Here is an 11,720-nt window from a genome sequence, read left to right on the forward strand (position 1 = left end):
CAGGAGAGTCTGTGCTGTGGGCAGATGACCATCCACAGCTTCCTAAGCCCCAGCAAATCCCGCACCCCCCTCCAGGACCACTCCGCCTCGCTCCTCTCCGACGCAAAACTCCCCCCAAAACACACGGCCCAGAAGGAGAAGGAGAAGGAGAAGGAGACGAAAGGAGAAGGTACTCATCCTTATTTCGCTCGCTGCTCGTTGAGGGGGGGGGGACAGAGAGCAAACCGAGTTTTTCCAGGTAACTCATTTATTTTCTGGAGCAAATGCTCCTAAAATGGGAGCACTCTAGAGCCCTGCAAGGTCATCATGCTTTTTTCCCCCCCCATGTTTAAAAAACTCCCGAAAAACAGTCTGTTTTTATTTCAGAAACGAGCATTCTCGGGTCAGAACATCACCAATGAATCACTGTGTGTTTTCGCAAGCCCGGACTGACTCTTGCTGAACACAGCCCATAAGTATGTGCTGTTTGTTGTTGACCGTGCTGGACTTGTGTGTCAGCAGGTTTGAGTTAGGAGACCCCCTCGATGATTTCCTGTTTCTGAAAGGGCGCAGTGTTCGCTGCCCATCGTCCTGTGACGCTGCTTAATCGTTTGTTTGAGAATCTTTTATTTACCCAACCCTGAGTTCCTGGGCCTCTTGCCTCCCTGGTGTGGGAAGATGTTACTCTGAGGGGGGAGGGGGGGGGGGTTTGTTATTCACGGAACCTCTGGGCCATGTGACGTTCTTTTATTTATTTATTTATTTGACCATTATTTAACAGGTAAAATCTGCCCTTGGACGGCCTTAAAGAAGCGGGGTTTTGGGGTTTTGGCGTTTGGGGTCGTGAGCCTTGTTGTTTTGACGTGTTCTCCGTCTCCCACAGGCAGACTGGACGGGCAGCCGGAGGGCCCTGCCGCTCCGTCGGAAGAGGGGGGCAGTCCGCGCCAGCCTGGGGGCACTGCAGAAGCACCAGAGGGAGCGGGCGCGCGTGGCACTGCGGTGCCCAGGCCGGACCGCGCGGGCACAGGGCCAGGGAAGGGGCATCGTCGCAGGGCGAAGAAGCCTGTGCAGAAAACGTAAGGCTTCACCTCTTAAAACTCCGCGATTAATTTCTGTCCCCTACAGGGGACGTGGTTGTCCAGGGTATTCTGCTATGCTGAAACTAAGAGTGTTATGTTTTTAAAATTTAAAAAAAAAAGAATACTTTCATTTTTTGTTGGGTCACAGGAGGTTAACGGGGCGTGGCACATCCAGTGATGTGGAGCCTCTGGTGGGCGGGGCCTCAGGACTTTTGAAGGACAGCCCAGCCGATGTTTGCTACTTTATACGGACGCCCAAATTGTGTTCTTTCCTTACGCATTCCATGTTGCCACAAGTGCTGCCTTTAAAAGAGGAGGGCAAGCTAACATTAGCTTTTATTTGATTACAGACTAATTCAATTGAAGTTGTAGGCATTGTAATCGGCGTAAGAGTGGTGGAATAGTGTGGCCTCTGTGCCCCCCCCCCCCCCCCCCCCCCCCCCCCGCCACAGTGGAGCCTTTTGTGATGCTGGCGTTGCCCTGTCTGTTTTTAAAGCGCAGAAAACTACAGTTCCCAGAACCGAAAAGTCACAGATTACTACCCAATCAGACGGAGTTCCAGGAAAAGCAGAGCTGAACTGAAGGTCAGTGTCTGGTTGGCAGAGGGGGGGTGTGGTCTAGCATAAGGGGAGTGGCCTCGCAGAAGACGAACAGCTCTACTGTGACCAATAAACTGATTAAGGACGGAAGTGGGCGTGAAATTCAGAAACCATCGCTGCAGACCCCATCACTGAGTTTACGGTATTTGTTCAAGACGACATTGCGCAATATTAAGACCGCTGGCTAACCAACACTGTCCATAATACGGCAGAACATTTGTACCAGGTACCAGGCTAGGGGACGCCATTTTGACTGCAGAGCTCAACCTGACGTTCCGCCCGCAGAGTGAAGAGCAGCAGCGGATTGGAGATCTGATCCAGCAGGGAGCGGAGGAGGGACTGGAGGTATGCGTCTCTCTGCCACCGCACCAGACCCCACACAACCCGGGTCCCGGGTTCGAAATTTGAATGGGTTTCATCAACAACCCCCCCCCCCCCCCCCCCCCCAACAGGTCAGACACATAGACGGGAAGGGGCGAGGAGTGTTTGCGAGCAGAAGCTTCCGGAAAGGACAGTTCGTGGTGGAGTATCACGGAGACCTGCTGGAGACGAAGGACGCCAAGAAGAGGGAGGAAGAGTACGGGAGAAACCCGGCCACCGGCTGCTACATGTACTACTTCCAGTACCTCAGCAAAACCTACTGGTGCGTGGGCCTCCTCCTTACAACCGCAATGGCAGTTAAACTGTCACTGGCAGAATATTTCAGGGGGGTTAGTCTGAGGTCTGAAAGAACAATAAGATGGATATTTGAGTAATGGGTGGATGGGACTGGGCATTGGCTCATCACAATCTTGCTTTATTCTACTTTACTCTTTCCCAAAAACTTTCTAAAAATGTCTGGTTTTTCATGGTCTGATTTCCAAATATTCAGACTGATCTGAGGTCAGGGGCAGCGGCTCTAGTTACTCCAGGTTCTTTGGTGTCAGTTTGTCACTGCGAACGCATTCACTGCAAACTCATTCACCGCACACTAATTCACTGCAAGCTTATCCACTGCACACGCATTCACTGCAAACTCATCCTCTGCATGCACATCCACTGCAAATTCATCCACTGCATGCGCATTCACTGCATGTGCATTCACTGCAAACTCATCCTCTGCATGCGCATTCACTGCACGTTCCTCCTTCTCCCCCCGTCTAGCGTGGACGCCACAAAAGAGACGCAGCGTTTGGGCAGGCTGGTGAACCACAGTAAAGCCGGAAACTGCCAGACCAAGCTGCACGGCATCAACGGAAAGCCTCACCTCATCCTGGTGGCCTCCAGGGACATCGAGAAGGGGGAGGAGCTTCTGTACGACTACGGCGACCGCAGCAAAGAGTCCATCGCCGCCCATCCCTGGCTCAAATACTGACTGCTCTCCTCAGTCTCATCCCCGGCTCAAATACTGACTGCTCTCCTCAGTCTCATCCCCGGCTCAAATACTGACTGCTCTCCTCAGTCTCATCCCCGGCTCAAATACTGACTGCTCTCCTCAGTCTCATCCCCGGCTCCAATACTGACTGCTCTCCTCAGTCTCATCCCCGGCTCAAATACTGACTGCTCTCCTCAGTCTCATCCCCGGCTCAAATACTGACTGCTTTCCTCAGTCTCATCCCCGGCTCAAAGAGAGACTGCTCTTCTTTCCCTCTCTCTCTCTTTGGAAGGGAAAAATGGTACCAATATTCCTTGAATCTTTTTTTAACAGAAAAATGCTTTGGTGTGTGGAGTTTTATTTTCAATGGCATTCAGTAGGACGGGCAGTATTAATTGTTTATACATCATACTTAAGAATGCATCTATATTAATGGTACTTTTTGGAGCATAATTTTGTACATTTTGTGCATCTTTAAATGAGTTCTTCCAGAGAATGCATATGCAACCAATATGGTTTTTTTATGGTTAGAGTAGTAGATTTTTGTAAATAATTTTATGTTTGACAATAACAGATCTGTTTGAGTTGAAAAGGTGATATGAATGCCATGCAAACGGGAACGTTCCGTCCGTACTGTATTTTTAAAGATTACTTCCATCATGTGGGAGTGCATGAACTTGAACAGAATTAACATGCAAAGCTGTGAATGTCCATAATAAATGCTTCACCAGACGTATGAACTCGTATGCTAATACTAAGGAGCATTAAAACAGTTTCAGGTGCATGGCCTAGAAAAGTGTGTTCGTAATATGAGAACTTCAGAAAGCGTGTTACACCGCTACTTCAGCAAGCAACGCGTGATGTGTGTGAAATCCACACAAAACATCTGCACAGTACACTTACTCGCCCAATAACTAAATGGTTTATTATAATTTCCACAATGTTATTAAATATAAAACCCTGCCTCAAATGTGTATTGAAGAACATAATAAAAGGTTTGTCCAGTTATTCATGCGGAACCGATCCGAGAATCCGGAATACTTCATATTCTGGGCTCTTCGAGATGAACCCGACACGAACACAATCCATGTGTTCACAGGTCACACCACACGGCTGATGCTGCTTACTCAGTAGTGTTTCTACAATCCCGCACAGTGCGCGTCTGAGTTAACCTCATTTAAAGTAGGGAAGGGGATCCTCTGTCCTATTCCTGGAGAGCCACTGTGTGTGCAGCTTTCACTGTTAATCAGTAGTTGTGCACAGTCAGCTTGCCTCGTCCGGGTTCTTGATTCCACATCGTTTGCTGATTTATTAAAAATAAATAATAATGTGGGTCTCCAGGAGCAGGATTGGGGGTCACCTGATTAAAACAGACCTGTGGAATCGACTCTTTTTCAATACTGCTCACCAGATAATAAAAGGTTAGGCGTCCGCTTGCCTTTTCAGATTAATTTGACCAGCAAAAGCAGAGGAGTGTTTGTCCCCTGATAAGTTACAAAACTAAAAATCCTCTGTAGGACTGTCCGTCCCTCCAAAGGTTTCCTTATTTCCATACTTAAAATGTCAAAATACTGTCCATTCCAGATGATAAAGACGTACAGAAGAGTGTGAAACCTGTTATACGTGGAGTCACATCCTCACTCAAGTCTGCATCCTCACTATTTCCTTCTGAACGAAAACCTGCAAGAAAAGAGAAGAGGAAGAGTTTGAATTTTTGAGTTTGGTTGTTTTGTCAAACATAATATTCACATTTGGGACCAAAATATTTAATACATGCATTATAATGCAATGCAGACCTGGGTCAAATACCATGCAAGAGACATCAACCCTTGGACGCCAATAAAATTCCTTTGATTACTGAAAAAACAATATTGAGGACATAAAATTCTTCATTCCACTTTTTGAAAATAAAAAAATTCCCTGGTATTGTGCAGGAGTGCGTTCAGAATTTACCAGCATCCAAAGATATTTGACTGAGGTCTTGACGCGATGTTTGCGAAGTAAAACAGACTGACGTGGATCCGTTTCCCCAGACGGCCCCCCCCGCCCCCCCACACGACTCCTGAGTGACAGAGAGCTGAAGACGAGCCGACAGAACCCGTCTGCAGCCCCCCCCCCCCCCCCAACTCGCTCCCGGGCTCCAGTCAGGCCCCCCCCACTCGCTCCGCCCCAGAACAACTTTACTGAGACTTTACTGAACAGGTCACTCAGAGTAATAATGCTGCTAAATCCCTGTGAATGAGACTCCGGACCATCCCTCAGAGTCCATGAGGGTCTGAAACATGCACCCCCACGGGCACCCCGCTCTGTCTGATTAAACAGACTGAGTCCCCTCACACCCCATTTTCACACTAATGCGCAGCGTCAGAGGGCAGCATGCGACCAATCAAGCGGCAGGGCCCCTCAACGCAGTCTGGGCAACATGTGGCCAATCAAACCACAGCAACCAAAGCGCCCCTCAACACAGAGCGCAGCATGCAGCCAATCAAATAAGAGCGACCGAAGCACCCCTCAACGCATAGGGCAGCAGACGACCAATCAAACGACAGCAACCCAAGTGCCCCTCAACGCAGGCTGGGCGGGGCTTTGTAACCTGTGATACGCCTTCTGCAGCACTTCCTGGTCCAAAACCCGCCACCTTTAGGGGGGGGAGGGGGGGGGAAGACCAGCTGTTGTAAACAAACATCTTCCAGAAATGGCAGGAGAGCGGGGAGGACTATTTTAAATCCTGAGAGTTATAACGGTTCCCAGAGTCGGAGTGGTCTTGGCTGGGGAGTTAAGACCAACCGTGTCCGACTCTAGGAACCATTTGTGGGGGTGGGAGGGCTTTAGCTGTTCTGGACTCAGTCTCCAAAATTTGATTCCGAGCCAGGTCTTATGATGTAGCTGCTCCTGTGTGTCTGTTCCCCTTAGACTGAACTTTCAGCTGATTCCGATACTTATCTCATTTACATTTTTTTTGTATTGTGTCATGCTATGCAGCACAATAGCACTGCGGTTAGAGGAGGCTGCAGGTTCAAATCCCAGGAGAGGCACAGCCACTTCCCTGGACAAGGTCCCTAAACCTAACTGCATCACTCAGATAAACTTCTGTCAGCCCGTAAAATCATTGAGCCCCTTTCTCTTCACGCTTGTTTTTATTGCCCTTTGCGGTATTGTGTTTTTATTCATGTTTTTATGCAGATTGCCATGACGTCTTGCCAAGGGCTCCCTTAAAGAAGTCATTTTTAACTCAATTGGCCTCCTGGTAGAAATAAATGATAAATGAAGGAGACAAGAGTAAGAGTTCATGGACAGAATGTAAGAGTGTAAGTTGGGTAAGCAGCCCTGGGTCAGGGTGTCTAAGCCAATAAGGGAATATGATATGAATACCCAGCGGGGTGGAAATATGTGCTTACAGGCTTTTGATGGTGGTCCTTTCCTCCTTGGTCACCTCTGTGGCGTCAGGGCGAGTGGCCATATCAGTGGGCGGGGCGTTGAGGTCCACCTCCACCATGGCTGACTCCGGCTGAGGAAGGACCCCACTGCACACACACACAGAGGCAAGGGGGAGGAGCCACTGTCTGTCAGTCATACACTCACGGGTGGAAACTGGAAAATGGAGCTCCACCAACCGTTAGAGAAACAAGGAAATGATAAAAAAATATGTGTTGGCGAAAAACATCCCAGTGAGATTTTAGCGACTGGCGGCGGGCCGATGACAGGCCGACGGCATGCCAACGGCGAGCCGCTATAGGCTGGCTGGCAGGCCGCTGGCTGCCGCTACAGGTTGGCTGCCGCTCACCTCTTGTACATCTGGAGCTCCTCCTGGGCCACCAGGAGCTGTGCCTTGAGCTGGTTCCGCTCCTGCAGAACCTCCTTCAGCTCCTGCATGGTGAAGCGCGGCCGGTTCGGGTCCGTCAGGTCCACCACCAGCTTGTTCGGACCCAGCATTTGCTTCAGGAGCAATCAATCAATCAATCAATCAATCAATCCACCAATCAAACAATCAATCAAACCATAATGTATTTCACATACCCGTATGACCTAGGTCTTGTGATTATATCGCAGGCATCTATACGAGCCTCACAAACAATACTGTGACCAGCCATTACTCAATAAATCAATCAATCACTCATTGTTTTTGTACAGCACCATTGCCAAGTAAGTTGTTACACGATGCTTTGTAGTCAGCCTGGTGAATGAAGCAGATCGCAGCCCTTTTGGGTTTAAGAATAACACGGCTAGGGTACAGATTTGATTAATGGGAACAGGTGTTGAGCGAGAGGTCAAAAAGATCATTTGAGTCGCAATATAAGAGGTTCTGGTCTGGATCTCTGTAAGGCTGCTTTTTGCCCTTTGTAAAAAGCTCAATACAGACAGAACTAAAAAGAACATAAAGATAAAAGACAGTCTGCTTCCTGGGTGATCTGGAATGATCTGCAATGTTATTCCAAACGCTGGTTTTAAGGTTTTTACTTTTTGGAAAAGTGTGACCCCGTCCTGCACCCTTGTGTACAGAGGAGCAAGCCCAGGGGGCGATCACTGGGGGGCTGACATGTGGCACTGAATGGGGGGGCGTTTTCACTTTAGAAAACCTGACGGGAACTACAACTACCAGCCATAAACTACAGAACACCAAGGCTGGTACCGGTGCCAGTTCCTGTTTCCATTTCATTCCTTTCACAGTTGATCCTGCCCACTGCCAGGAACCAGCCAATCAGAGGACACCATGAATGCAATTACTTTAACAAGATGGTAGAAAACATAGCAGAATCCATAGCAACGGACCAACAAACCCTTCCTTGGAAACCACTGGAATGCGTTTTTTTTTGTAAAGTCCACTTGCCTCTGCTTCGTTTTAAAAACACAGCACCTAAGATTACCCCCACAGTCCCAGCTTGTATTAAAAGTGAAACAGCCGCCAGCAAATTCAATGTAAAATTAAAATGAAGCAGCTTCTCACCAATTTAAAACTCACCATTTACTTAAACTTGACTGGAACATAATGCGATGCATCAGTTTTAATACGCTTTAATAATGCTGCATTGTTAAGAGATAGTTTTACACTTGTTGTTCACATAAGCCTAATTCTAGGTTTGACCATTATACGTATAATACACGTCCAGTAATGCAGGCTAAATGCGCGTTGATGGAATCGTGGTTGCAAATTTGGACATTATAATCACAAACTGACATCTGAGCATCATGTCCGCAAAGAAAATACAAATCATACAAATCTATGTAAGAGCGTACAAAAATGATCTTAGTAAGTATTTCTATTTTACAGACAGGACTCCTAAAATCTTAGAATCCTGCATTTATGATTAAAGTGACTTTTTGATTACGTCAGTTATAACTCCTGGGTTCCGTGTTGCGTGCACTGACTCCATCCAACTCAGAAACGAATATAAAAACCACCGGGAACCCGACCTTCCCAGCTCTGCCTGCCTCTAGTTCTGGTCGTGGAAAAGCTGGCGAGAGCAAATCAAGCCCCATCAACCGTTTGGTACAGCGAATATTGTGATTCTGAATGAATAAGATCTCGCATGTAATGCATCGATATAAACTGTTCCTATTGCGCAGCCAGATATTGGTTAATTCATTATTGATGGTTGTCATTCAAATATGCATGGCCATTTTAAAAAGCAAAACAGCCATTTAATTTGGAATACATAGCCTAATCCACATTGTTTCCATAAGTGTACGTCAGACCAAACCGAAGACCTGCAATACCCCAGTCACCTTTGATATAGTAAAAAATAACATTAAAAAATAAATTAACAACAACAACAACAACAAAGTTTTCCTTCCATAGATTATATTATGTTCGTGGTTTCAGAATCCCACAGTTTAGAAATGCAAAAATGTCGTATGGCCAAATGTGCCCATATATTGATTTTGATGATGATTAATGATTCACACTACCCGCTAATCAAAATGCACTGCTGTTATGTTGCTAAGCCATGGTCCAGCCGTAATAACGCATTTCCAGCGAGTGAGTGTGACTTCACGTGGAAGTGTCGAAATTGATTTTCTGCGAACACAGGAGAAGGCGCGAGCGCTTTGAAGTGGTTAAGCAACGCAGAGGGCTGATCAGGCCTTGGTCTCGTGCCAAATAATTAATTGGGGCACACCCTAGTAGGGCGCGAGCTGTAGGAAAATCAATCCTGCAAATCACTAAGCCAGTTCGTGTTTTTTTTTTCTGAAGACTAACTCACCGTTCCCTGTTCGCCTGAACAGTCGCCCAGGATTCTCTCCAGCTCGCTCTTTAAATTATCGCGTTCCATTTTTAGCTCTTCCAGCGATAGGTTGTATTTATTCACCATCGTTTCAAACATCTCGAGGACCCGGACAATTCTGAACTGCAGCTCAGAGACGTCTTCTCCCGCGCTGCTAATTTTCAGCAAGTCCCGGCCGATCACGTACGAAATGTCATAAACATCTTCCACTGTCAGCTGAAATGCGTCTTTTTCAAAAGCCAGTGCGGGCGAAGCGTCCGGCAGCTGCTCCATGGCGCTCCTCAATTTACGCAGTGAATCGGCAAAATTTAGGTAGCCACGCGAAGTATTATATTTTCTTCTTTCACTATATTATACTTTATTCACATATTACTACGGTTACTACTTGTTGCTGGTAACTTCACCGAACTTCCTTCTCGTCGAACTTCAGTTGACCTGCCCACTCTCTTGAATGGCACCATCCGTCAGCCAATCAGGATGCGCGAAACTGGCCATCAGTTGGATGCAAAGTTCCCCTAACGACAGGTGAAGCCATGCGAGCAATCAGGTGAAAGCACATGACGTCCTCGGAATGACGTTTTTACTGCTTTCACTTCGCCTTCGTATGCCAACAGCCATGCGAAAATAATGGCTCTTTTTGTTTGTTTTGCTTTTAGAGCCAGTAGCATACTCCGTGACATTGACAGCTGACGTTGCTTATCAACGCAACCGTTGCGTAAGCAGCTTATCCTGACCCTCTCATATCATCCAATTAAAGCTCCTCTATAAAACTGTCTGAAAATTACAAATGCAGAATGCAGTCATACTGGTTATACGACAGAATTATTACTTCTCCTCCAACACAACCTTTAAAACGAACAAGAAAATGTGAGTTGCCAGTTAGTTTGCAAACTTACACTGAATTTGTTCATCTTATTTTTAATTCTCCACAAATGCTGTGGGTTTGATTCCCCATTTTAAACTCTAGTAAGGTAAATGAATTGTTTCAGTAAAGGCATTCACCAGTATAAAAATGGATTCTAGCCTTTGTCAAAATGTCATTTGCTCAAGCCGCCCTGGATAAAATCGTCCACTAAATGTTTTTTCAAGTTTGTAAGATTCACTTGGTGACTTTCCCTGATCATAAGCTGTATTGATGTAATTGTTGATGGAAAAGTTACAGTATTATAATATTACATTATGTATAATTATATATAATAACACTGCTGAATTACAAAAAAACAAACACGCAAAGGCTAGAGGTCAAAACATGGTAATTTTATTGAGCAGTTATTGCCAGCAGCAATACTGGGGCATTATTTAGAAGAATAAAAACATCCAAGGCGCATCTCACAGAATAAACTGCAATCGTTTTAAACCGTATTAAAAATGTCCACATTGACGGGAAGCTGAAGTGCTCGAGGATGGCGGGGGAAGGGGGAGCACATCGTGCGGTCAGTTATGTAAATAACACCCCGTAACATACCTGTCCCCAGGTGTGGAAGAATCAGGTGGCAAAGCTACATCATAACGTGCTCCCGATACTTCTACAGACACAGGCAGCACCATTATCTCCCTGCTGCACAGCTACACATTAACTGGGATTTCAGGCATTCTGGGTAGTGATGCGTATCTCATATACGTCTAAAACACGCCTACACAGGGTTAATAACAGCACAAAAAGGTGTTCCCTTAATATTACAGAGCCAGCAAGACAGCAGGCTTTCTATAAACACTGGAATCCCTTTCACCGGAACTCAAAAGGCCTTTTAATTATACACATTATAGATTTAAAGCAATGCTCCTTCACAACTTTAAATCACTGTGAATAACTTCCTTCCCATAACTTTGTTTACAGTGCTGGTCTGCCATTCCAACTCTTTTAACAGTACAGACATAATTTATAATCGATTATTTATTTGCAGACTCCTTCACACGTGTGACGCATACTGCTTTAAGGACACAGCTGTTTTCCAGTTGAAGCTCACAGCCCTGCCTCCCAACCACGGTGAACACATCTGTATGAGAGAGTACTGCAGTTCTGCCCACTCTACATGAAAACATCTTAAAGACACTTCAGTCAAGTAAGGGAAATAAAGAGATTACTTATCCCTGTAAAGTCTTTTGGAGGAAATTTAACGGCAATGAAGATGAAGGATGATGGGAAAAGGAGTCTTTCTGGGTTTGAACAGATCATGATATATTGTTAAGTGCATGTAGTCCTTTACTTTGAGTCACTTTCACAGAGCAGGTCTGGGAGGTACATGATTCTACTGGGTCTTCAGGCTGAAAAGACCACACACCTGTCACCTGGATGAAGGTGCACCATCAGTGCAGGGGTTACTGAGTCCAGACAGGGTGGTGAAGTTGAACTTAGACAAACTTGGCAGGAATACTGGGGTATTTCATATTGCTCACTGCACTACACATGTAAATACAGTATGCAAACTGTGCTCAGTTTAACTATACGAAATACTGTCTGTGCTTGCTCTGTACGTCTGTAAGGCTT

General features: G+C 46.2%; 2 protein-coding genes across 2 annotated transcripts; one reads left to right on the forward strand and one right to left on the reverse strand.

Annotated features, from left to right (window-relative positions):
- Positions 1-24: 24 nt before the first annotated feature.
- kmt5ab (lysine methyltransferase 5Ab) lies at positions 25-3,011 on the forward strand. Its single transcript, XM_035379266.1, has 5 exons — positions 25-102; positions 863-1,055; positions 1,917-2,002; positions 2,110-2,300; positions 2,801-3,011. Exons 1-5 carry the CDS (start codon positions 25-27, stop codon positions 3,009-3,011), a joined length of 759 nt encoding a protein of 252 aa, XP_035235157.1.
- Positions 3,012-3,629: 618 nt separating this feature from the next.
- On the reverse strand, positions 3,630-9,505 carry rilpl2 (Rab interacting lysosomal protein-like 2). Its single transcript, XM_035436458.1, has 4 exons — positions 9,212-9,505; positions 6,796-6,947; positions 6,410-6,535; positions 3,630-4,691 (listed from the first exon to the last, which is right to left on the reverse strand). The coding sequence occupies exons 1-4, from the start codon at positions 9,503-9,505 to the stop codon at positions 4,670-4,672; spliced, it is 594 nt and encodes a 197-aa protein (XP_035292349.1). The 3' UTR covers positions 3,630-4,669.
- Between the last annotated feature and the right edge of the window lie 2,215 nt (positions 9,506-11,720).

Source organism: Anguilla anguilla, chromosome 10, assembly GCF_013347855.1.
Source record: "Anguilla anguilla isolate fAngAng1 chromosome 10, fAngAng1.pri, whole genome shotgun sequence".
NCBI lineage: Eukaryota > Metazoa > Chordata > Actinopteri > Anguilliformes > Anguillidae > Anguilla > Anguilla anguilla.